The 27,031-nt window shown below is 41.1% G+C and overlaps 2 protein-coding genes across 8 annotated transcripts; both read right to left on the bottom strand.

The window, feature by feature from the left end:
• Positions 1–26,100, bottom strand: LOC130134669 (2-oxoglutarate-Fe(II) type oxidoreductase hxnY-like). Of its 7 annotated transcripts, none has more exons than XM_056310602.1 (11): positions 5,135–5,409; positions 4,817–5,012; positions 4,363–4,461; positions 4,220–4,271; positions 3,546–3,667; positions 3,364–3,464; positions 3,224–3,282; positions 2,412–2,468; positions 1,851–1,896; positions 1,284–1,363; positions 1–705 (listed from the first exon to the last, which is right to left on the bottom strand). In XM_056310602.1, the coding sequence occupies exons 1-11, from the start codon at positions 5,246–5,248 to the stop codon at positions 615–617; spliced, it is 1,017 nt and encodes a 338-aa protein (XP_056166577.1). In that variant the 5' UTR covers positions 5,249–5,409; the 3' UTR covers positions 1–614. The 7 variants fall into 7 exon arrangements, 6 of the variants coding, with proteins under 6 accessions (XP_056166577.1, XP_056166580.1, XP_056166582.1 ...); XM_056310604.1 differs by lacking the exons at positions 4,363–4,461; positions 4,817–5,012; positions 5,135–5,409 and adding exons at positions 25,128–25,226; positions 25,520–25,715; positions 25,817–26,100 and having other exon boundaries at positions 207–705; XM_056310603.1 differs by lacking the exons at positions 1–705; positions 1,284–1,363; positions 1,851–1,896; ... (6 more) ...; positions 4,817–5,012; positions 5,135–5,409 and adding exons at positions 21,279–21,681; positions 22,207–22,286; positions 22,742–22,787; ... (6 more) ...; positions 25,520–25,715; positions 25,817–26,076.
• Positions 12,094–17,191, bottom strand: LOC115684545 (2-oxoglutarate-Fe(II) type oxidoreductase hxnY-like). Its single transcript, XM_056310608.1, has 11 exons — positions 16,974–17,191; positions 16,665–16,860; positions 16,256–16,354; positions 16,111–16,162; positions 15,421–15,542; positions 15,243–15,343; positions 15,104–15,162; positions 14,296–14,352; positions 13,627–13,672; positions 13,046–13,125; positions 12,094–12,516 (listed from the first exon to the last, which is right to left on the bottom strand). Exons 1-11 carry the CDS (start codon positions 17,082–17,084, stop codon positions 12,426–12,428), a joined length of 1,014 nt encoding a protein of 337 aa, XP_056166583.1. The 5' UTR covers positions 17,085–17,191; the 3' UTR covers positions 12,094–12,425.
• Positions 26,101–27,031: the final 931 nt, after the last annotated feature.

Here is a 27,031-nt window from a genome sequence, read left to right on the forward strand (position 1 = left end):
TCAAGTCTTCCTGTGTGTAAAGCTTGTTTGTGTTTTAACATGGCGGAAGCGTCAGTTAGTCAAGTGTCACAGGGGGACTTTGAGAAGGGATTGACCTATCCACCTTTGAGAAACATCAGAAAGATTTCTGCGAAAGTAGCAGCCAAAGTGGCTAAAGTGCTTACGATATCTGTAAGTGCACTTGCCAATGCTACCCGCAGTCCCACCCACATGAAAATGCTTGCTCACTCCTCCTTAGCCCGTCATATTTTCAATCCTTTGTAGGCTTAGCGACACGCCCACCCAGTCCAGAAAAATCTTGTCAAGTACGCCGAAAGTTGCATGTACAGTCCAATCTACCGAAACTATTGTTGAAAAGCGGACCCATCCGTTGAATCACAGGAGAGTCGGTGCTTCGACATGTGCACGTACAAACAGTTAATTTAGGAGCAAAATAAGGTGGAAACTGCTGAACATAAACAGATCATTGGTTGTATGTGCATATGTATGTACATGAAGGTACTCTGTTGGACGCTCTTCTCTAAGCTCATTATGCACATCTGTACAAGTTCTAAAATTATAACCCTACTTCGGGCAAGTGCGGGTTGACAGGCTTCCGCTCTCACTGGCAAACTCTAAGCTCCTTCCGTTCTGTATACATTTAAATCAGCATGAGTATCTTTGAATCTTTGGGACAAGTAGGTCTGACATTGGACAGGCGGAAACCTGCACATTGATGCAATTTTGAACAAACTTAAGATCCCATGCTGGTATAAATTTGCTAATTTGCACCATGTCTAATCAATATTGGAGTTTCGACCAGATAAAAAAAATCACTATTGGAGTAGCCTTACCAAAAAAAAAAAAAATCACTATTGGAGTAGCTATGTTAAACGCAGCACCCAAATCCCCACGCAAAAAGGATCCAACCCCGTAAAGAGAGCGTATGAGCATGTAATTGATCGTATCAATTCATCAAATCCAGGACAGGTCAATGCCTAATACACGAGTAAACATTTTTCCCTCATGATCATGGAGTTAAACTTGATGCAGTCCTCTTAACAGTGCTTGGATGATCCTTATACGTGCAATATTCACTTCAACATGCACGTTCCTAGCAGAGCACCAGCAATCAAGCACAATGCGTAAAGACACTCATTCAAATCGGGGAGGAAAACTAGATCTGAGGACTGAGAACTGATAAGAGAGGAAGTACAGCACCATCTTGTTTTTTTTTTGGTTAAAGAAGTACAGCACCATCTTGTTAATATAGGAAAGTGACTGATGTGCGGAAGATAACTTACTTGGGAGGATTTTCCTCTGACATACATGTTGGCAAGCACTCAATGAGACAATCATGGTTAGGCTTCAGGAAGTACGCAATCTGTATTTCGTGAGAACATGAGCATAAATAGAATCTTTTTTAACAAAAATATTAGCAAAAGAAGTCAATAAGAATGGAGAAGGTAATGAATGAAAGATGCTAATTAGGGAAGGCAAAACAATTAGGCTTCTTTTGCGAAAACTAATGTGGATCATCCCTGAAGATAATCTCGTGTTGAGAAGAATTTCCTAAGAGTTTGATCACAAGTTCAACTGACTTTCCACTAGATCTTTGATCTTAAAACTAGGATCTTGTTTTGAATCAGCTTACAACTATCCAAGATTGGCTTTAACTGCCCTTTTTCCGGTTGAAGTAGTCACGACTTTGTTCACCAATCAATCAGACTTCTTTCAATAGATTCGACAATGCTTAAAAGTTCTCTTAAAGGCTTTTGAAAAAATTTTCAAAAAATGAGGAGAAATGCGTGTTTGTGTGTGCGTGGGTGGGGAGTGAGAGAGAGAGAGAGAGAGAGAGAGAGAAGCCTTACAGAATACCGTTCTTGACCATTCCCTATAACTCGATGGAGCGTGGACCTGATTGCAAAAGCAAAGCAAAAGTATAGATTTGACAAACTGAAGCAAAAAAGCAGCAAGTCAAATTCAAAAAAGAAAGAATAGAGAATGATTTGCTAAATATAGAGAATTGCAGGACATCAATTAGATTCAAGCAAAAAGCTCATTTCATACATCATTTAAACATTTTCTCATGCAAGGATTAGGATCCAAAAGTTGACCAATAAAAGCTGAGTGATAATAAAAGCACTAGAATAGCAATTTTATTAATTGATATTCATAAATTGGTCTCTGTGTAGAAATTAACGTAGGTCACCAACATATCGTACCGTCTTTAACAACTGTTTTTAACTTGGATTCTTTTCGTGACCAATGTCAAGAGTAGATGCTCTTTCACTATTAATGGGAGAATTCTGGTGGAGTTTGGGACAGGTTAACAATATATAGTAGCCTGCCATAAGATACTCTCCAACCTTCATGTTCAAAGCTTTCCTCATGCCAATTTATCTATATAGATTGTTACCAAAGCATATTACCTGAAAATACAATTGCTCCATCGTTCTAGCATAACACCAAGATTCACTATGAATGCTCTGTACAAAATAGTCACAGAAAAAATGTTACTTTTTAGGATGACTGTGGGATTCTTCTGTCCCGTATTTATGATGATTATGTATATTTGAATCTAAGCAATAAACTATATAACTAAAAGAGGGTAATTACATTTTTTTTTAGAGTGTGTATGATGCGTGGCAGTTCTATGAACGTTGACCGGTACAAAATTAACCAGGAAAGAATGGTTGGGTACCATTGTGTGCATGTGTGTAAGAGTGTTTGTGAGGGAGGGAGGTTCATCAGCAAGGCACCAGAAGAATTAAACTGATCGAAGTTAATATGTACCCTTATATAGATGCAAATTGCAGAAAGGAAAGGATCTGTGAATGAGGGCACCTCTCTAAATTAATAAATGGAAATCCATCTTTATCACCCCTCTGACAATAATACTTTCTCTCTAGCATGGCTTATCACTGCCTTTGTACAAATAAGAACTATAGTAGCAGATCAGGGTCAGACAAAGAAGGAGCAATTATTGCGGTAGTATTCCACCCAACATTGGCATCTAGCGCTCTTCTAATCATGCGTACAACGGGAAACAGTTTATATTCCCCAATAAACCAGGAGTGCAAGATTAAAAAAAAAGTTATTGCAAGTTATATTTGTGAGCCATGAATCATTAGAATAGAAATCCATAATGATGATCTTCCACCAAAAGCGTCCAAAATACTCTAAATATGAGACTCTAATGTAATCATCTCAAATTCACAATTATAATGCAGTTGGGCTTTACCCTCTCATAGGTTGCACAAATTCCCACATCGGAGATTTAGCATCCTTCTTCTTGCAAATCTAAATAAGTTCAAAAATTTCCATGCATCATAACTATGAATAAAGTCTGCACCAACAGTTCTAAAGGAGAAAATTTCATACTTGGAGACCTGGGACATCATCTGTTGCCAACAAGGTAATAAAATTAAAGTCCGAATGTGCCCCAGCTCCATATATTCCTTTAGAGGGATCAGAGACTAGACCTAAACAAAGAAAGGATTATCAACCTGATGAGAAGAAAGAATTGCAGGGTTTATTATGAAGTTTATTGAAGTAAAATCTACCTTCATAGTGCAACAGGCGTAAGGTCGCAATAGGTTCGCCGAGTATTTCTGGCTTATCAAAAAAATCAGCCTCCAGATCAAGTGCTAGAGCAATGATCCTTGCAGCTACTTTTGCCACTTTTCTGAGTGTGCACGTTTACAAATCAAAAAGTTACCAAATTGACTACCATCGCTTTGTCTATACCAACAAATTACACTTAATCTTGCCACATATATCATCTAGGCATAACTCTTGATCCAAAAGTCGAATGATTTAGAGTTGGAGACCTTATTGACTGTAACATCAGCCCTACCACAATAAGCAATTAGACACTTGAGTTGAGGCTCTTGGTCGGGGTGATTAATGGTAAATCTCAACAGGTAAAAATAACTTGTTCATATTGCAGCATAGTAGCTTTAGAACAATAACCCAGAAAATTGTTTAATCAGCCGCTACAAATAACTAGAGGAGTTTTACTTTGGCCAACATACGATAAGAGCCCAAGAGAGCATATTCAGTTCAGACGTCAGAGGCAATTCAACTCCCATGGGATATTGACAATGCCCAAATACCCCGTCAGAGAAATAGAAGATGTCTGTATTATCTTTTACTTGGATGGAATAAAATTTACATCCCGGAATTAGCAAGAAAAATTAATGTCTATGGCTCTATGTCATCTATAGTAAAAACTCACAATGCTTGACTACCAAATTTTTCCATCGCCTGCCTCCATCTTGGCAATATATCTAGTTAAAATACAACAGTGAAACCAAAATAAGCTTACATCATCAGCAACTATTTCAAGTTGAACAGAAATTATATCAAACAATTGCTTACCCTCAGAAAGCCAGAGGTTTGGTCCAAAATGAGGCTTCCGCGCACCAGGATCGTCCTCTGGTAATTCCACTCCTATGTAATATCCCTCCTTATAATCTCCTATAAAACGTCAATGGAATCATTACTACTCCAACAATCTTCAGAAGATCTTCAGAAGATGATAAGCATATAGGTAATAACAAGCTTCAGCCAAATCTTTGCCTTAGAACTCATGGTTTTGAGTTAGCGCATCTAACAACTAGCTCCTATTTCTGTGTCAGTTCTCTCCAATGATACAATCACAAACACGAATAATAACTAATTGATCTTCCTTTTCTAGGAACTGCTACTCAACCACCACCTGATTACAGGAAGCTATCAAAATCACCAGCTATTCATCTATGTCCGCTATAAGCAGTAAAATCTTCAGCAACCTGACACCCAAAAGGAATAGATAGGATCATCGGACACAAACCGTCTATCTGATTTGCAGGATCGAGGATCTGATCAAACATAGGAGTATACCCTCGGTGCTTCTCGTTCCTCAACAGCTTCATTTTCTCGCTCAAAGGCAAACCGAAGAACCGCCTGCTCTGGACGAACACCTCCTCCATTAAATCCTGGCTAATCCCATGATTGATCACGTAGAAGAAGCCAGAATCCAAGCACGCCTGAGGCCAGTAGATTGGATTCATCCGTCAGTGTCCTCTCAACTCAAAAACCTCGGTTTCCTCGTTTTTACGTATCGGAAATCAGAATCGAAATAGCGGACAAAGTCGGGAGAATCGAAGACCTGTTTGAGCAGAGACACCGAACCAGGAATGTCGGAGCTCGAGAGGTCGATACGGTTGAGAGTCGAAGTCGGAACTCCGGCGGCGACTTCGATCGCCGCGTTCGCGTCAGTCATGCTCGCTGGTGCTTCCCCGCCGAGCAGGTCGTTTGCTCCGTTTGCTGAGATCGCCGTCCGTTCACCTGTCTGAATTCACAGTGGCGATGACGACTGACGATGATCGAGCACGGACTGGCATTTTGAGTTGCAACTGATGGAGGAGGAGGACAAGGGGATGAAAAAGAGAAGGAAAAACGACGCCGTTGCACACAGAAAGAATCAGCAAAGATATATTATAAATATGTACGGTGCGACATCATCCCTGTGAAAACAAGTCCAGTGTTCTAGAAGAGAAAAAAAAAAATTCGTCCGGTGATGTGATGTGATGTGATGTGATGTTTAGATGTTATTGTAATAGATGTTATCCTATTATATGTTATTATATATAAGGGAAAAAACCACCAAAAACTCCAAATTTTGCCCCATGTGACACATTTACCCCGAACTTTTTTTTATGACATTAAAAACCCCAAATTTTGCTATTTGTGACATATTTACCCCAATATACTGTAGCCTAGGGTATTTTAGTCTTTTTCCCTTTTTCTATTTTTTTTTTTTCTTTTTTTTCCGTGAGGTCACGCCCTTCGCACGGCGAGGTCTCCGACTGACCTCGCCTCGCCGGGCGTCGGGCGAAGGACCCTCGCCCGCCCGGGCGAGGGCGCCTCGCCGGCATTGGGCGAGGCGCCCTCGCCTCGCCCGGCGTCCGGGCGAGGGACCCTCGCCACGCCCGGGCGAGGTGAAGGTGCGCCTCGCACAGGGCGGGGGGCGGCGGTCGCCGCCGACGTCGAGCGAGTCTTCCTCGCCCGCCCGGGCGAGGCGGCCCTTGCCGGATCCGGCGAGGGAGACCCTCGCTCGGGACGCCCGAGGTCGCCCTCGCTCGGGCGAGCGAGGGTAGCCCTCGCCGGCCAGCCGGCGAGGGCGACCTCGCTGCCGACGCCGACGAGGGCCGCCCTCGCCGGATCCGGCGAGGGGGCCCTCGCGGCATCGAGCGAGGGTCGCCCTCATCGGATCTCGGCGAGGGCCGCCTCGCCTGGGCGGGGCGAGGAAGCCCTCGCCCGGCGCCGGCGGGCGGCCCTCGCCCCGCCCGTGGCGGCGCCCCTTCACCTCGCCCGGGCGAGGCGAGGGTCCCTCGCCTGGGCGGGGCGAGGGTCCTTCGCCCGACGCCGGCGAGGCAAGGGCTGCCCTGGCCCAACGCCGGCGAGAGGCGCCCTCGCCCGGGCGGGGCGAGAGTCCTCGCCCTCGCCGGCGAGGTCGCCGGGAGACTCTCGCCTGCGAGGGCAAACTTTTTGCCTCTAAAAAAGAAAAAAAAGAAAAAAAAAAATAGAAAAAGGGAAAAAAAAAAAAAAACTAAAATACCCTAGGCTACAGTATATTGGGGTAAATGTGTCACAAATAGCAAAGTTTGGGATTTTTGGTGTCACAAAAAAAAATTCAGGGTAAATGTGTCACAGGGGGTAAAGTTTGGGGTTTTTTGTGGTTTTTTCCCTATATATAATATATGTATATGATACGCGGCGATATTCGAAAATTATATTTTTCGCCACTAAAAACTATGTAAGAATATTTGAACATGAATAAATAACTTTGATGTGAATTAAAATAGTCACAATCAAGAATATTCATCAGTAGATCCTCAATAGAAAATGCACACAAAGTATATTCTTTTGTACCATTGGCGAAAGACAACAATCGTGAACCAACTAAGGGCCCATTAGTTTTGCAGAAAATTCATGCTTTGGAAAAAAAAATTAAAAAAATGATCGCTGGATGAACTAAAAATATTTTCATCGTTCACAAAAAATGATCAAGCATAATTTGTTGTCGTTAATAGAAACGTTTTTTGCTGACTAATTACTCCAAGCAATATAATCAATTATTTTTAGGAAGATATTTTTCAACTTGTTCGTTTTCTGTAAAGCAAACGGACTCTAAAATTCGAAAACCTAAAAAATATTACATGCATGATTATCCTTTTTAGTTTACCCCTATGATATTTCATTTTTTTATAGCTAAAAATATAGGTTCTTGGAGAGCTATTCCATTTTCCGTTTACACTTGCGGACTAGAAAGATAAAGAGATATTTGAACAATATGAACTTCATGAACCGTATCAATGACGTTTCACGAATAATATGAATTACTTGCATGCTCATCAAAAGTACAAAAACTACATGAATCTTTATGTTGCGGAAGCCAAGCAATCGAATAACAAAATTGACAGAACAAAAAAATAAATCGGACACCAGATTTACGTGGTTCGGTCGTAATGACCTAATTACAACCACACTCGAGTTACTCAAACACTTTAAGTGTTTCCCAAGCCCCAATTACATCTAATAACTTACACAGTATTTAGCCCACGATTCCTCGCGAAATAATCTCTCAATCTCACAAAGGAATTATAAACAAATTATTACCACAAGAATTTAATCGCTACAAACACTCGGATATCTTCGGAGTGTAATTCACTAGCAGAAACTCCTCTTTGATGATCTTCACAAATAACATCATCTTTTTATTTATAGGCAAGAATTGGATCCAAAATAGGAAACACCTTTTTATGAAACCTTCTCCAATTAGGAAATCTTTTTCAACTAGAAAACCATTCAAGTAGGAAACCTATTCAAAATATGAAACCTAATTGAATTAGGAAACTTTCCTTTTCGGGCTCAAAATCGAAGCATAATTTTAACAATCTCCACATTTGCTCAACGTTTAAGCCAAGTCACAATCGCTTCGTCAGAACTTCACTACTATCCTCCCACAGCTCCAATGGGCTCAACCACCACAGACATCTTTCAAATCCAAGCTGCGCTTGAACTTCGCTATAACCGTGAGTCTCATCAGAACACTAACTCCACATGAACCTTTAACTGCTTCACAGGAATTTTTCGACACAACATCCTCAATCGCAGATAAAACAAAACTATCATTGCATCCATATCTGCTGGGAGATTGAATACACACCTTGTCAATATCAACAGTTACAACAAACGTTGACTCTATGGGCTCCACCTCACTACAAGCACCATCTGTGTCAATTACTTCACCAGTACCTGCTACCTCAGGAGTTTCCAGTTGCCCTCAAGCTGAACGCCGTTCAGATCCATATGAACACTGTCACAAACACTCCTAGTCAGAAGTACTGGAAACTCGTCAAATGTAACTTCTCTGCTGATAACAAGTGAATTTAATTCCGAGCACCACAACTTATATCCCTGCTCACCTTGTGCATAACCTAAGAACATGCACTTTCTTACCATTCTATCGAGCTTACCATCACTAACTCAAACATAACACAAGCAACCAAACATTCTAATAATATAATAATTAGTAACGTTACCTGACCACACTTCTTCGGGAGTCCGACATCCAATCGCAGTCGATAGGGATATATTTTTTAGGTAGTTATCCGCCAGGAATCTCCTAGCCATACCAGCACTAGAGAGCATTTTGTGGCCTGTCTCTAGTAATGTTTTGCTCATCAATTCCGCAACATGTTGTGGTTCACTAGCACTAGCGCGGTATTTCACTATGCCTTCCTTTATGCCGAATTCTTTTAACAGCTCCAAGCAAAACTCTATACTATTGTCAGTCTGCACCTGCTTGATCGTCTTACCAGTCTCTTTTTCGATCAAAGCTCTTAGCTGTCTGATTATTACAATAGCATCAAACTTGTGCCTAAGCACAAACACCCAAGTCTTCATCGAGTAGTCATCCATAACTGTTAGCATAAATCTAACACTCTTCCTCAAAGAAAACCGCGACAACCTGCAAACATCTAAGTGAATCAATTTTGCAATTTCCGTGGTTTCTCTGACAACCACAGTGAACTGTACTTTCCGCTGTTCATCTAAATCACAACACCTGCATACATTCAGTTTGTTATCTTAGAACCTTTCACTTAGAACCTTCGGGCTTTTTCTCACTTATGTACCCCAAACGCATATGCCACGATTCAGACTCTCGAACAGATGCCTCCGACATCTCCGCACCGAATTTCGTCACTGTCTCACCTTGAAGCTCATACATGTCATTATGATTGATTCCTTTCATTATCACCAAGGTACCTCAAACAACCTTCAGAATTCCACATTCTGAAGAATACCGACACCCAACTGATTCCAGGGCACTCAAAGAAAAAAGATTTTTCTTCAACTCTGGAACATGCCTCACTCCAGTCAATGTCCTCACAATACCATCATGCATTCTGATTTTAACATCACCAACACCTATAACATCGCATTCAGAATTGTTCCCCAACTGCACTTTACTATTATTTGTGCACTAATCAGTTCCTATTTGGTGTAGCATGAAATGAACAAGCAGAATCCATAATCCATCCGCCAAACGACGAATAATTAGCGACAAGACATAATTAGCATTATCCGAATTACTGTCAGCTATAACAACAACATCATCCGCAGACTCAACTCTAATTCCCTTACCTTTGTCGTTTTTCAACTTTAAGCAATCTCTTCTAAGATGCCACTACCAGTCCAAGACTAACTTCGTCTATTCTACTACTTCTACCAACACGAGTACCAGTTCTTCCTCTATTTTTACCTACTAAAACAGCATATACATGTTCACCAGATTCTCTTATGCAGATGTCATCACTCAAAATTAAATCTTGAACACCATCAATCATCAAGCTTGTTGGCCTAGAGAAATTATTAACAGCAGTAACAGTAATGTTCCAACTATCAGGCAGTGAGGATAATAGAATCAAAGCACGTACCTCATTTTCAAAGTCAATATCAACTGAACTCAATTGACTAACGATCACATTGAATTCATTGATATGATCAGCAACTGACGCACCTTCGCTCATCTTCAAGTTAAACAAACGTCGCATCAAATAGACCTTATTGATCGCAGAGAGCTTTTCGTACATATCTGACAAGGCTTCCATCAAACCCGCAGTGGTCTTCTCTTTCACGATGGTAAACACGACATTACGAGCCAATATCAGCCGAATAACACCTAAAGCTCGTCTATCCAGCAATTCCCAGTCAGCTTGCTTCATAGTCTCTAGCTTCTCCCTAAATAGGGGCAAGTGCAGTTTCATCTGATATAGATTATCCTCAATCTGCATCTTCCAAAAACCAAAGTTCTTCCCATCAAATTTGTCGATTTTCACTTTTCCTTCTCCTATCGCCATCGATTCGCTTCAACTCAACCAAGTCTAACTTTGATATCAATTGTTGCGGAAACCAAGCGATCGAACAATAAAATTGACAGAATAAGAAAATAAATCGTACACCAAATTTACGTGGTTCGGTCGTAGTGACCTATGTCCACAGGGAGAGCAGCAAAGAGTTCAATTATAAATCAAGCAATACAACGGATACAACGGAGATTACAACCACACTCGAGTCACTCAAACACTCTAAGTGTTTCCCAAACCCCAATTACATCCAATAACTCACGCAGCATTTAGCCCCACAATTCCTCGCGAAATAATCTCTCAATCTCACAAAAGAATTATAAACAAATTCTTACCACAAGAATTTAATCGCTACAAACACTCGGATATCTTCAGAGTGTAATTCACTAGCAGAAGCTCCTCTTTGATGATCTTCACAAATAACATCCACTCCTTATTTATAGGCAAGAATTTAATCCAAAATAGGAATCCTCTTTTCAGAAAACCTTCTCCAATTAAGAAATCTTTTTCAACTAAGAAACCATTCGATTAGGAAACCTATTCAAAATAGGAAACCTAATTGAAATTAGGAAACTTTCCCTTTCGAGCTCAAAAGTGAGAAATAATTTTAACACCCTACACATTAACTGAGGCTCTATGTTGCGTAATGCAAGCAATAGTAAAATGAGTCAATACAAGTAGGGGTGAGCACCGAGACCGATTCAATCCAGGAACCGGATTGAACAAGTCTAGACCGATCGGTTTATGGCCAATGTTAGGAAGAATCAATATGGTTTTAGTTCGGCAAACTTAGAACCCGCCTAGGATCCGCTCGGTTTCCAGTTCCAAGGCCAAAACCACCGGTTCTAACCAAGAACCGATCTGACCAAGTTCCACCGGCTCAGTTCTCGGGTTGAACTGAGAATTGAATCATGGTCTTCATCATGAATAAACAACATCAAAACTGTTTCACCAAATATGTTATAAAGTGAAAAGATGGAACTCTTATATTTTATTATAAGAATTTGATTTTCTACACAAAATATGAAAAGAGGACTAATTTCCAAGTTCAACCGAGAACCGATAGGATCAAGAAATAGTGATTCCAAAACTGGCCGATTCGGTTCCCGGTCTGGAACCACAAGGTGTATACCCAGTTCTAACACCCCTAGATGCAAGATTGTCGCGATTTTGAATGTAATGGGCGAAACAATAATGTCATATCATCTGTTTCCACTATATATTTCCATTACATTCTCTTGCATAATCAATTAACTGTTTAAACTACAAGAAAGCTAGAAGAGTATATGATTAACTAGTTAACCTGCTAATTTAACTCACTATCACTGTTCTCGGGTCTAGGGAGATTTTGCACCTACATTGCGGATAAGAGCTAAAGAGATGGCCAACTCTTTGTCTAAAGATTTGTTCCAACGCTTGTTTCTGTGTTTTAACGTAGCGGAAGCGTTAGCTAGTCAACCGTCACAGGAGGACTTCGAGAAGGGACTGATCTCAGTAAGTGCACTTGGGAATGCTACTCCTAGTCGCAACCACATGGAAATGCTTGCTCTCTCCATCTCAGCCTGTCATGTTTTCAATCCCTCGTAGGTTTAGCGACACCCCTACCTAATCCAGAAAAATCTTGTGCAGTATCCCGAAAGTTGCGGGTAAAGTCCAATCTACCGAAACTTCTTTAAAAAGCAACTGTTCGTCATTGAATCGCAGGAAAGTTGGTGCCAAGAAATGTCCCTGGCATCTCCTTTTTATTTCCTTTCTTAAAGAGTTGCGTGCACAAACAGCTAATTTAGGAACCAAATCATGGAGACAAGAAGACCACAGCAAGGCTGAAGCCGCTGAACTATTACTTCCATGCATAAACATAAGCAGCTTATTAGTTGTATATGCATATTTTATCATGTAAGTAGATGCATGTAACCCATCTGATGCTCCTCTAGGCTCATCGTCCACATCTTTACGAGTTCTCAAAGCATACCCCTACTTCAAGCAAGTGCTGGTTAACAGGCTCCAGCTCCTCACAGGCAAACTCTAAGCTCCTTCCTTTTTGTACACATCTAAATCAGCATGAGTATCGTAGTATCTTTGGGCCAAGTAGGTCTGACATAAGATGGGAGGAAACCTGCACGTAATGCAATTTTGAACAAATTCAGGATCCGATGCCGGTGTAAATTTGCTAGTTTGCACCAAATCTAATAATTATTGGAGTCTCGATCCCAAAAAAAAAATTAATAACTATTGGAGTAGCTATGATATATACAACACCCAGATCCCCACACAAAAAGGTTCCAACCCTGTGCAAGCATGCGAACGATCTTATCAATTGATCGAATCCGGGACAAGTCAATGCCTAGTTCCAGAATAAACATTTTTCTTCATGAAACATGGAGTTATAACTTAAATGCAGTCTTCTACCAGAAACAAAAAATCCAAGCATATGAATTTAGATGATCCTTGGACATGCAATATCCACTTCGACATTCACGTCCAAAGCCAAGCATCGGCACTCAAACAAAACGCATAAAGTCTGTCATTTGAATCAGGGACGAGAAGAACTAGATCTTACGACCGAGATTTGACAACAAAGGAAATATAATAGCGCCATCTTGATGATATATAGGAAAGAAACTAATCTACGGAAGACAGCTTACTTGGGAGGATTTTCCTCTGACATACATGTTGGCAAGCACTCGATGAGACAATCATGGTTAGGCTTCACGAAGAAAGCAATCTGCACTTCGTGAGAACATGAGCATAAATAGGACTTTTAACAGAGATATAGCTAAAAAAATTTATCAAGAATGGAAAAAGTAATGGATTAAAAATGCTAACTAGGGAAGGAAAAACAATTAGGCTTCTTTTGCAAAAATTAATGTGGATCATCCCTGAAGATAATCTTGAGTTGAGAAGAATTTCCTAAGAGTTTAATCACATGCTCCACTGACTAGCCACTAAAACGTGATCTCAAACCTAGGACCACTTTCCGAATCAGCTTACAACTATCCTAGATTGGCTTCAATTATACTCTACTCTTCCAAGTACACCAACCAATTGGACTTTTTTCAACAGACTCGACAAGCTTCAAGATTCTCTTAATGGCTATTGCTGAATTTTCCAAACGATGACGAGAAATGTGCGTGCACGAGCGCTTGAGAGAGAGAGAGAGAGAGAGAGAGAGAGAGAGAGAGAGAGAGAGAGAGAGAGAGAGAGAGAGAGAGCGAAAAGGCCATACAGAATACCGTTCTTGACCATTCCATATAACTCGATGGAGCGTGGACCTGATTGCAAAAACAAATTAAAAGTAAAGATTTGACAAAAAGAAGCACAAAAGCAGAAGGTCAAATTCTAAAAAAAGAATAGAGAATGAGCTTGCTACATATGGAGAACTGCAGGACACCTGTAAGATTAATGTGAAAAGCTAATTTCCTATATTACTAAACATGTTCTCATGCATGATGATAGTGCATTTTAAGCCTTATCTGTGGTTAGAAATCGCAAAACATATACAAAGACTAGTATCAAAAAGTTGACCAATAAGAGCAGTTATAACAAAAACACTAGAATAATTATTTTATGATTTATCATTCATAAAGTGGACTCTGCATAGAAAGTAATGTAGGTCATCAACATTTCATACCATTTCAACATCTGTGTTTAACTTGGACTTTTGTCCCAAGGCAACTCGGCAAGTAATTAGCCAATGTCAAGAGTAGATGCTCTTGCACTACGAATGGGCTACTAATATCAACAATAGCCAAGAGGGTACAACAGAGGAAATTTTGGTATAGTTTGGAACAGGTTACCAATCTACAGTAGCCTGCTTTAGAAAATCACCGACCTCCATGTTCAAAGCTTTCCTCATGCCAATTTATTTATAAAGACTTCTATAAAATCATATTACCTGAAAATGCAATTGCTCCATCGTTCTAGCATATCACCAAGATTCACTATGAATGCTCTGCACAAAATAGTTATGGAAAGAAAGTTATTTTTCAGGATTATTGTCAGATTCTCTTGTTCTGTCGAAAAGTCATGCAGAAGGAAAAAAAACAAAGATCGCCCAAAAAGGATGCTTGCGCGACGAGATATTTTGTCCCGAAATTTTGCACTCTTAAACTTCTTGCAACGGGACGTATAACGTGAGACATGTTCTAATAATTGTAGAATGCGTATGACCGTGGAATTGCACATGATTAACCAGGAAAGACTGGTGGAAAATCATTGTGTGCGCGTGTAAGAGTGTTTGAGAGAGAGAGAGAGAGAGAGAGAGAGAGAGAGAGAGAGAGGGAGGGAGGGAGGGAGGGAGGGAGGTAGGTTCATCAGCAAGGCATCAGAAGGATTAAACTGATCAAAGTTAATAGGTATACTTATATAGATGAAAATCGCATAAAGGAAAGGAGAAGTGGTACAAGAACTATAGTAGCAGGTCAATTTTTGTCAGAAAGTTGTCACTACTGCGGGTGTAGTATTTCACTCACCCTCAGCATGAAGCAATCTTCCAATCATGCATATAAGGGGAAACACTATACGTGTACATGCTTCAATAAATCAAAAGTACAAGATTGAAAGCAAAGTTATTCCAAGTTAAATTTGTAAGCCGCAAATCACTAGAATGTAAATCCTATCACAATGGCTTCCACCAAAAGTGTCCGAGTTACTCTAAATATGAGATATCTAAAATAATCATCTCAAGTTCTGTCGGGCTTTACCCTTTCAAAGGTTGCACATCTTCCCAAGCCCGAGGTTTAGCATCCTTGTTCTTGCAAATCTGAATAAGTTATAAAGTTCCCTGCGTCATAATTATGGATAGAGTCTGCACCAACAGTTTTATAGGAGAATATTTCTTACTTGGAGACCCGGGACATCATCTGTTGCCAACAAGGTAATAAACCCAAAGTCCGAATGTGCCCCAGCCCCATATATTCCTTTAGAGGGATCAGAGAGTAGACCTAAATAAAGGAATATCAACCGCATGAGAAAAAGGAATTACGGGGTTTGTTTTGTAGTTCATTGAAGTAAAATCTACCTTCATAGTGCAACAAGCGCAACATCGCAATAGGCTTGCTGAATATTTCCGGCTTGTCAAAAAAATCAGCCTCCAGATCAAGTGCTAGAGCAATGATCCTTGCAACTACTTTCGCCACATTTCTGATGAGCATATTTACAAATCAAAAAATTATCAAAATTAACTACCATCACCTTAATATACCAACAATTTGCACTTAATCTTGCCACATAGATCATCTGGGCATTACTCTTGAGATATAACCGGACCTAAAATCAACTGCTATTGCAATGGAAATTGTGACCGCAATATCAGCCCAACCACTACTATAAGCAAGTAGACACTTGAGTTGAGGCTCTAGGTCAGTGCGATTAATAGTAAATCTCGACAACTAAGAATATTTTATTCATATTGCAGCATAGTAGCAGTGGAACGATTTCCTAGAAATTGTTGAATCGGCAGATACAAATGACTAGAAGAGATTTACACTATGGCCAACACGGATAAGAGCCCGAGAGAGCATAAGAAGTTCGGCGGTCAGAGGTAATTTTACTCCCCTTGGGCATTAAAAGAACTTGGCACAATTTGATGCAAGTAGAAGGGGAAGATGGTGACCATTGGGTACTTGGAAAAGCCCCAAATTTCCCGTCAAGGAAACAGAAGATATCTATATTATCTTTTACTTGGATGGAATCTATAGCAAAAACTTACAATGCCTGACTATGAAATTTCTCCATCGTCTGCCTCCATCTTGGCAATATATCTAGTGAAAACAAAACAGTGAAACCAAAATAAGTAAATATATCACCACCAATAACTCGAAGTTGCACAGATATCATATTAAGCAACCGGTTACCCTCGGAAGGCCAGAGGTTTGGTCCAGAATAAGGCTTCTGCGCATCGGGATCATCCTCTGGTACTTCCACTCCTATGTAATATCCCTCCTTATAATCTCCTATAAAACATCAATGGAATCATTACTACTTGACCAATCTTCAAAAAATGAGAACCATATAGATCTGGGTCAGCTCTGATGAAGTGTCCTCACTCCTCATAGAATAAAATTACAAACAGGCATGATAACTAATTGACACAAAGAAACTCTGAGTTATTGCATCTTCCTTTTCTAAGAGCTGCTACTCAACCACTAGCTCATTACAGGATGCTATCAAAATCAACAGCTATTCATCTAAATCTGCTTTACGCAGAAAAATATTCAGCAATCTGACACCGAAAAGGAACAAATGAATTCATCGGACACAAACCCTGAATCTGATTCTCAGCATCGAGGATCTCATCGAACATGGGAGTATAGCCTCGGTTTTTCTCGTTCCTCAACAGCTTCATCTTCTCGCTCAAAGGTAAACTGAAGAAACGCCTGCTCTGGACGAAGACATCCTCCATCAAATCCTGGCTGATTCCGTGATTGATCACGTAGAAAAAGCCAGAATCCAAGCACGCCTGAGGCCAATAGATCGGATTCATCCGTCAGCGTCGTCACAAATGTCGAAAACGTCTCAGTACCGGAAATCGAATCGACAAGGCCGAAGGAAAAACTCGAGAGGATCGAAGACCTGTTTGAGCAGAGACACTGACTGTTGAATATCGGAGCACGAGAGATCGATGCGATTGAGAGTCGAAGCCGGAACTCCTCCGGCGACTTCGATCGCGTTCGCGTCAGTCATGCTCGCTGATGCTTCTCCGGCTAGCGGGTCGTTGCTCGGTTGCTGCGATCGCCGTCCGTTCACCTGTCTGATTTCACAGCGATGGCGAGGACGACTGACGATGATGGAACACGACGACGACGACGACGACGACGAGTCTGTGAATAAAGAAAAGTTAGCGGGACGGATTCTGAGCGGCCTGAAAAAGAAGGAGAAGAAGAAAACGACGACGTCTGTGAATAAAGAAAAGTTAGCAAAAAGATTTGGTGCGGCATTATATTACTTGGGGAAAATTCCAATTAATGACCAAAAGTGGGTCTCTTTTCTAAAAAAAGGACTTCAAGTGAATAATATCTCAATTAAAAGCCCAAGGTACTCAAATCAGTCTCAAATAAGGATCTTAACTCGCCGGCCGGCCAAATGTTTGCCAGCCGGCGAGCGTGAGACATTTTCCGGCGCCGGAATAGGGACAATTTTATCTTTTTCTTTTCTTTTCCTTTCTTTTTTTTCTTTTTCCTTTTTTTCTTTTTCTCTCTTCCCTCTTGTGGCCATCACCGGTGACGTCCGCCAACCTCACCCTTGCTGGCGTCGGACGAGGGTCGCCGTCGCCTGGGCGAGCGGGGGCAAGCAAGAGCCGCCCTCGCCCTCGCCGGATCAGGCGAGGAATGCCCTCGCCAGCCCAGGCGAGGGCAACCCTCGCCCGACGCCGGCGAGGCTGAGAGCGTCCCTCATCGCAACCTTCGCCAGCCCAAGCGAGGGCGGCTCTCGCCCGCCCAAATCCGGCGAGGGCCGCCCTTGGCCTCGCCAGCCCAAGCGAGGGTTGCCCTCGCCGACATCAAGCGAGGCACCCTCGCCTGGGCTAGCGAGGGCCGCCCTTGCCCTACGCCGGCGAAGGTGGCCCTCGCCTGAGGTCGGCGATGGCCACAAGAGGGAAGAGAGAAAAATAAAAGAAAAGGACAAAATTGCCCCTATTCCGGCACCGGAAATGTCTCACGCTTGTCGACTAGTGAACATTTGGCTGGCCGCCGAGCTAGGGTCCTTATTTGAGACTGGTTTGGGCACTTCGGGTCCTTAATTGAGACATTATCCACTTTTGATCCTTTTTTAAGAAAAGAAATCCACTTTGGGTCTTTAATTGAAATTTTCCCTATTATTTGGCAACAAGTCACTTGACTACCGACCACCCGCCTGGGTGGCGCTGTTGGAGCGCGCACTCTTCCTCTCGCAAAAGGTTGAGTGTTCGAATCCCGGACGCCGCAGGGTGACTTAATCGGTGGCACGTGTGTGGTGGCTAGCACGTGTCGCCCCCAGGGTTTACTCCCCGGCTGTCGGCCGTGCGGAGGTTCCCTGGGTTACCAAAAAAAAAAAAAAAGTCACTTGACTACCTCATTCGACAAATTGATGCTTTCTAAGTTTCTATAAATTTTAAAGCATTTTTAGTCTACATCGTCGCTCATGTTATGACGTGATATTTAGATGTTGTCGTATTATATAACATTATACATATATACGTGTGCGCGTGACACGAAAATCGTAGCTTCCGTCACGAAACGCCCGATTCAAACAAATGAACGAAGGGTTTTTAACTACTTACGTCATTCATTCGATTACCATGTTGACTTCCAATGGTGAGGAACGACAATTTCGAATGTATGTAAGAATATTCGGACATGAATTGACGGGAATTAAAATAGGGACGGCTAAGAATATCCACAAATGGATCTTCAATAGAAAATGCACGCAAAGTATCTTCTTTTGTCCCGTTGGCGAAAGACAATAATCATGAAACAATTAAGGGTCCGTTTTTTTTGCGAAAAATTCGTGTTTTGAAAAATATTTTTTTCTGAAAATGATCCTTGAATGATTAAAAAATATTTTCATCGTTCACGAAGATATTTAGGCATAATTTATTGTCGTTAATGAAAACGTATGCTGCTGACAAATTATTCCATGCGATATAACCAATTATTTTTAGGAAAAATATTTTCCAACTTGTTCATTTTACCTGCAACAAACGGTCCCTAAAATTCAAAAACCTAAAAAAACATTCATATGGACATGCACGATTATCCTTTCTAATTTACCCTTATGATATTTCATTTTTGAATGGCTAAGGAAAATATAGGTTCTTGGAGAGCTATTCCATTTTCTATTACTTTTGCGGACTAGCAAGGCCGAAGAGGGGATAAGATCAGCACAAGTGCCATAACTTTCGTGCAGCGCTCACTTGAGTGCTATAACTTTTTTTTCTTACTTAAGTGTTACATCGGAGTAAAATCGATCATTTGAGTGTCATTTCCGGCAAATCATCTTACGTGGCTTTCTAATTAATTTTTCATCAGACGTGGATTTTTATCATTTTTTTTTCTTTTCCATTGTTAATTTTCCCTTTTCTTCAAGGTTGACGAGGGTCACCGGCCACCCTCGCCAACTGCGAAGGCCTCGGCCAAACTGGGCGAAAGCCACCTCGCCCTCGGCCGGTACAGCCGTGAAGGCCCTAGGCGAGGCCATCACGGCCCTACCGGCCGCGGACGAGGTGTGGCGGCCAGATCTGGCGAGGCCACCTCACCCTCCGCCGCAAAGCCCTCGCCCAGGTCCGTCCTGCCCTCCGCCGCAAAGGCCCGGGCAAGGCCATCACGACCGGCGACCCTCGTCAGCACTGAAAAAAAAAACCTAAAAAAAGGAAAAGAAAAAAAAAAGTAATTCAAAAATAAAAAAATTCAAAAAATTCAAAAATATATTTAAAAAACTGTCCACGTCAGTGTTAGCGAAGCAATATAGGACGATCGGTGTCCACGTCGGATTTTCCGGCGAAACAAATCGCCGATGGCACTCAAGTGATCGATTTTTCAAATTTGCAGCACTCAAGTGAGAAAAAAAAGTTATGACAATCAAGTAAGCACTGTACGAAAGTTATGGTACTTGTGCTGTTCTTATCCTGGCCAAGAGATATTTAAACAATATGAACTCCATGAACCATATCAATCACATTCCACAAATCATATGAATTACTTGCATGCTGATCAAAAGTACAAAAACTGCATGAATCCCTACATATTAACTGACGCTCTATGTTACGTAATGCAAGCAATAGTAAAATGAGTCAATACAAGTAGGGGTGAGCACCGAGACCGATGCAACCCAAGAACCGGACTGAACTGGTCTAGACTGATCAGTTTAAGGTCAATTTTAGAAGGAATCGATACGATTCTAGTTCTGCGAACTTAGAACCCACCTAGGACCCACTCGGTTCCCAATTCCAAGGTCGAAACCACTAGTTCTACCCAAGAACCGATTTGACCAAGTTCCACTGGCTCGGTTCTCGGGTTGAACCAAGAATTGAATCATGGTCTTCATCATAAAAAAACAAAAAACATAGATATTTCACAAAATATGTTATAAAGTGAAAAAGTCCAACACTTACCTTCTATTATAAGAATTTGATTTTTTATACAAAATATGAAAAGAGGACTAATTTCCAAGTACAACGGAGAACCGGCAGGATCAGGAAGTAGTGATTCCAAAATTGGCCGATTCAATTTCCGGTCTGGAATCACAAGGTGGATACCCAGTTGTAACTCAAGAACCAACCCGCTCGAGAACTGATCATCTCTAGATACAAGAATGTCACGATTTCGATGTAATGGGCGGAACAATGAATGTCATAGCATCTGTTTCCACTATATATTTCCATTTCCATCTCTTGCATAATCAATTAACTGTTTTTTTTTAAATGCAAGAAAGCTAGAAGAGTATATACTTAACTAGTTAACCTGCTAACTTAACTCACCATCACTGTTCTCGGGTCTCGGGAGATTTTGCACCTACATTGAGGACAAGAGCTAGAGAGATAGCCAAGTCTTTGTCTAAAGCTTTGTTTCCAATGCTTGTTTCTGTGTTTTAACCTAGCCGAAGCGTCAGCTAGTCAAGCGTCACAGGAGGACTTCGAGAAGGGACTGATCTAATCCACCTTTGAGAAAGATCAGAAAGATTTCTGCGAAAGTAGCAGCCAGCGTAGCTAAAGCGGGCTACGGTCTCAGTAAGTGCACTCAAGATCTTAGCCCGTCATATTTTCAATCCTTTGTAGGCTTAGCGACACGCCTACCTCATCCAGAAAAATCTTGTCTAGTATGCTGAAAGTTGCATGTACAGTCCAATCTACCCAAACTATCGTTAAAAAGCAACTGTCCGTCCATTGAATCGCAGGAAAGTTGGTGCCGAGAAATGCGCGTGGCATCTCCTTTTTATTTCCTTTCTTAGAGAGTTGCGTGTACAAACAGCTAATTTAGGAGCCAAATCACGGAGGCAAGAAGACCTGAGTAAGGCTGAAGCCTCTGCACTATTACTTCCATGCATGAACATAAGCAGATTATTAGTTGTATATGCATGTGTTATAATGTACACACATGCAGGTACCCCATTTGATGCTCCTCTAGGCTCATCGTGCACATCTTTACGAGTTCTCAAAGCATACCCCTACTTCAAGCAAGTGCTGGTTGACAGGCTCCTGCTCCTTACAGGCAAACTCTAAGCTCCTTCCTCTCTGTACACATCTAAATTTGCATGAGTATTGCCGTATCTTTGGGCCAAATAGGTCTGACATAAGATGGGAGGAAACCTGCGCGTGATTGAATTTTGAACAAATTTAGGATCCGATGCTGGTGTAAATTTGCTAATTTGCACCAAATCTAATAATTATTGGAGTCTCGATCCCAAAAACAAAAAACAAAAAAAAAACGAAATATTGGAGTAGCTATGATATATACAACACCCAGATCCCCACACGAAAAGGTTCCAACCCTGTGCAAGCATGCAATCGATCTTATCAATTGATCAAATCAGGGACAAGTCAATGAACATTTTTCTTCATGAAACGTGGAGTTAAAACTTAGATGCAGTCTTCTAACATAAACAAAAACTCCAAGCATATGAATCTGGATGATCCTTGGACATGCAATATCCACTTCGACATTCACATTCAAAGCAGAGCATCGGCACTCAAACAAAACGCATAAAGTCTGTCATTGGAATCAGGGAGGAGAAGAACTAGCTCTTGCGACCGAGATTTGACAACACAGGAAATATAATAGACACCATGTGGATGATATATAGGAAAGAAGCTAATCTACGGAAGACAGCTTACTTGGGAGGATTTTCCTCTGACATACATGTTGGCAAGCACTCGACGAGACAATCATGGTTAGGCTCCAGGAAGAAAGCAATCTGTATTTCGTGAGAACATGAGCATAAGGAGGACTTTTAACAGAGATTTAGCTAAAAAAAGTCATCAAGAATGGAGAAGGAAATGGATAAAAAATGCCAACTAGGGAAGGAAAAACGATTAGGCTTCTTTTGCAGAAATTAATGTGGATCGTCCCTGAAGATAATTTCGAGTTGAGAGGAATTTCCTAAGAGTTTAATCACATGCTCAACTGACTTGCCACTAGAACGTGATCTCAAACCTAGGACCACTTTCTGAATCAGCTTACAACTATCCTAGATTGGCTTCAATTATACTCAACTCTTCCTAGTACCCCAACCAATTGGACTTTTTTCCATAGACTCAACAAAGCTTCAAAATTCTCTTATTAATGGCTATTGCTGAATTTTCCAAAAGATGACGAGAAATGTGCGTGCGCGCGCTTGAGAGAGAGAGAGAGAGAGCGAAAAGGCCTTACAGAATACCGTTCTTGACCATTCCCTATAACTCGATGGAGCGTGGACCTGATTGCAAAAACAAAACAAAAGTAAAGATTTGACAAAAAGAAGCAAAAAAGCAGCAAGTCAAATTCTAAAAAAAGAAGAGAGAATGACCTTGCTTTGCTAAATATGGAGAACTGCAGGACACCTATTAGATGAATGTGAAAAGCTCATTTCCTATATTACTAAACATGTTCTCATGCATGATGACAGTGCATGTTAAGCCTTATATGTGGTTAGAAATCACAGAACACATACAAATATTAGTATGGAAAAGTTGACCAATAAGAGCAGTCATAACAAAAACACTAGAATAAATATATTATGGTTTATCATTCATAAAGTGGACTCTGTGTAGAAAGTAATGTAGGTCATCAACATATAATACTGTTTCAACAACTGTGTTTAGCTTGGAATTTTTTCGCGAGGCAACCCGGCTAGTAATTAGTCAATGTAAAGAGTAGATGATCTTGCACTACTAGTGGGCTACAAATATCAACAAGAGCCAAGAGGGTAAATCAGAAGAAATTCTAGTACAGTTTGGGACAAGTTACCAATCTTCAACCTTCATGTTCAAAGCTTTCCTCATGCCAATATATTTATATAAACTTCTATAAAATCATATTACCTGAAAATACAATTGCTCCATCGTTCTAGCATATCTCCAAGATTCACTATGAATGCTCTGTACAAAATAGCCATGGAAAGAATGTTATTTTACAGGATTATTGTGAGATTCTTTTGTTCTGTCAAAAAGCTATGCGGAATAAAATAAAATAAAAGATCACCCATCTGATGTGATACTTTCTCTCTAAAATGGCATATTACTATCTTTGTATGAACAAGAACTATAGTAGCAGATTAGGTCAGACAAAGAAGGATTTTTGTCAAAAAGTAGTCACTAGTATTGGGGTAGCATCCATTCAACATTGGCATGAAGCAATCTTCCAATCATGCGTATAAGGGGAAACACATTATCATGCACATGCTCCAATAAAGCAAAAGTACAAGATTAAAAGCAAAGTTATTCCAAGTTAAATTTGTAAGCCACATATCACCAGAATATAAATCCTAACACGACGGCTTCCACCAAAAGTGTCCAAGTTACTCTAAATATGAGATATCTAACATAATCATCTCAAGTTCTTTTGGGCTTTACCCTTTCAAAGGTTGCACATATTCCCATGCGTGAGGTTTAGCATCCTTGTTCTTGCAAATCTGAATGAGATTAAAAGTTCCATGAGTCATAACTATGCATAGAGTCTACACCAACAGTTTTTAGGATGATATTTCATACTTGGAGACCTGGGACATCATCTGTTGCCAACAAGGTCATAAACCCAAAGTCTGAATGTGCCCCAGCTCCATATATTCCTTTAGAGGGATCAGAGATTAGACCTAAAAAAAGAAAGGAATGTCAACCAGATGAGAAGAAAGAATTGCAGGGTTATTTTGCAGTTTCTTGAAGTAAATCTACCTTCATAGTGCAACAAGCGCAAGATCGGAATAGGCTTGCCGAGTATTTCTGGCTTGTCAAAAAAATCAACCTCCAGATCAAGTGCTAGAGCAATGATTCTTGCCACTACTTTCGCCACATTTCTGATGTGCATATTTACATATCAAAAAATTACCAAATTAACTACCATCACTTTTTGATACTGACAAATTGCACTTAATCTTCCTGCATAGATCATCTAGGCATTACTCTTGAGATATAATTAGATCCAAAAGTTAACTGATATTGAGTGGGAGACCGCATGCAATTGTGACTCTAATATTAGCCCTACCACTACAAAGAAGTAGACACTTGAGTTGAGGCTCTTGGTCAGTGTGATTAATAGTAAATCTCGACAACTAACAATATTTTATTCAAATTGCAGCATCGTAGCTTTGGAATGATTTCCTAGAAATTGTTTACTCAGCAGTTACAAATAACTAGAAGAGATTTACACTTTGACCAACATAGGATAAAAGCCCAAGAGAGCATAAGTAGGCAATTTAACTCCCCCTGGGCATTAAAAGAACTTGGCACAATCTGATGCAAGTGGAAGGGGAAGATGGTGACCATTGGGTACTAAAAAAGCCCCAAATACCCCCTCAGAGAAATAGAAGATCTTTGTATTATCTTTTACTCATATGGAATAAACTTTTTACATCCCGGAACTCGCAACAAAAATTAATGTCTATAGCTAGCTCTTTATCATCTATAGCAAAAACTCACAATGCTTGACTATGAAATTTCATCATCGTCTGCCTCCATCTTGGCAATATATCTAGCGAAAACACAATGGTGAAACCAAAATAAGTATTCACCACTAGGAACAATTTTAAGTTGCACAGATATCATATTAAGCAACTAGTTACCCTCAGAAGGCCAGAGGTTTGGTCCAAAATGAGACCTCTGCGCATCAGGATCATCCTCTGGTACTTCTGCTCCTATGTAGTATCCCTCCTTATAATCTCCTATAAAACGTCAATGGAATCATTACTACTCGACCGCTCTTCAGAAAATGATAGCCACATAGATAATAACAAGTTTCAGCCAAATCTTCGTTCTAGAACTCATGGTTTTGTGTTAGCACTTGAAACAACTAGCTCCTATATCTGTGTCAGCTCTGATGAAGTGTCCTCACCACCAGCTGATTACAGGAAGCCATCAAAATCACCAGCTATTCATCTAAATCTGGTTTAAGCAGCAGCACAATTTTCAGTAATCAGACACCGAAAAGGAACAAGTGAATTCATCAGACACAAACCCTGAATCTGATTCCCAGCATCGAGGACCTCATCGAACAGAGGAGTATAGCCTAGGTGCTTCTCGTTCCTCAACAGCTTCATCTTCTCGCTCAAAGGCAGATCGAAGAACCGCCTGCTCTGGACGAAGACCTCCTCCATTAAATCCTGGCTGATTCCGTGATTGATCACGTAGAAAAAGCCAGAATCCAAGCACGCCTGAGGCCCAATGCATCGGATTCATCCGTCAGCGTCATTACAAATCAAAAACCACCGGAAATCGAATCGATATGGCGGAAAAACTCGAGAGGATCGAAGACCTGTTTGAGCAGGGACACCGACTGTTGAATATCGGAGCACGAGAGATCGATGCGGTTGAGAGTCGAAGCCGGAACAACTCCGGCGACTTCGATGGCGTTCGCGTCATCCATGCTCGCTGCTGCTTCTCCGGCTAGCAGGTGTGATGCTCGCTTGCTGAGATCGCCGTCCGTTCGCCGGTCTGATTTCACAGTGATGACGACGATCGGACGGGGATTCTGAGTTGCAGGCGACGGCAGCGAAAGGGATTGAAAAGAAGAAGAAAACGACGCCGTTGGACAAAACCACTTCAGTGCTTTCGATAAATTTCAAAGCATCTTTAGTCATTATCGCAATTGACGTTATCAAATTAGTAGGAAGAGTTTCCCGGACGCATTGTCCGATTGGTGAAGTTGACCTTTTGGACTTTTCGAACTCCATGCTTTACTTAGCACGACAAAAAAGTAAAAATGTATACCCGTCGACATCTGAAAAGCACATCTTCTGCACGTGCTCGCCAGCAAGTGAAACTTATCTCAAATGAAAAGACATCTGAATGATATGAATTCGATGAACCGTTTCAATTACATTTAACGAATCACATGAATTACTCGCGTCCTCATCAGAAGCACCAAAACAGCATAAATTCCTACACTTCAAGTTTAATCGACATTGCAAGCAACGATGAAATGAGCCGATGCAAGAACGTTGCGATTTCGACTTTAATGGATGAAGCAATAGATGTCATGGCATCTATCAATCTCTTGTATCATCAATCAATCGTTCCAAAAACAAGAAAGCTAGAAGAGTGCATTGAATCAGCTAACTGCTAATCAAACTCAACTTTCACTGTTGTTGGGTCTTGGGGGATTTTGCACCTACATAGAGGATGAGCTATGCAGAGACAGCCAAGCCCCTACGCAAGTCGAATGGTAGACATGGCCACAGCAGCTCACTTGCTTGGCCTCCTCGATGCTCTCGGGATTGCCAAAACGTTCCATGCACACTGTGCAAGCACTGGCTGCCGCCGCCACAGCGACCCCACGAATCGTTTCCATCGCTGAGACCGCCACTTCCAACCTCGGTGGAAGCATTGACGATTCGCCGGAGTTAACACTTCGTTAAGATCGAACATAAGGTCGGTCAGATAGACTATACCCTAACTAAATAGATACAAGACATATTGACTTTATAGGAAAATTCATAAAGTGGAGTTTATATATGATAAAAATTGGGGC

This window comes from Syzygium oleosum, unplaced genomic scaffold, assembly GCF_021117445.2.
Source record: "Syzygium oleosum isolate NSW1041296 unplaced genomic scaffold, Sole_v2.1 Sole_v2.04, whole genome shotgun sequence".
Taxonomy (NCBI): Eukaryota; Viridiplantae; Streptophyta; class Magnoliopsida; order Myrtales; family Myrtaceae; genus Syzygium; species Syzygium oleosum.

Coding starts and splice junctions, on each gene's coding strand:
- LOC130134669 (XM_056310602.1), bottom strand. CDS start 5,248: ATGACTGACGCGAACGCGGCGATCGAAGTCGCCGCCGGAGTTCCGACT. Junction 5,013..5,134: donor CGGTGTCTCTGCTCAAACAG/GTCTTCGATTCT, acceptor TACTGGCCTCAG/GCGTGCTTGGATTCTGGCTT. Junction 3,668..4,219: donor AAATTTGGTAGTCAAGCATT/GTGAGTTTTTAC, acceptor GTGCACACTCAG/AAAAGTGGCAAAAGTAGCTG.
- LOC115684545 (XM_056310608.1), bottom strand. CDS start 17,084: ATGACTGACGCGAACGCGATCGAAGTCGCCGGAGGAGTTCCGGCTTCG. Junction 13,673..14,295: donor TGGAGCAATTGCATTTTCAG/GTAATATGATTT, acceptor TTTTGCAATCAG/GTCCACGCTCCATCGAGTTA. Junction 12,517..13,045: donor TCAGAGGAAAATCCTCCCAA/GTAAGCTGTCTT, acceptor CATTACGTGCAG/GTTTCCTCCCATCTTATGTC.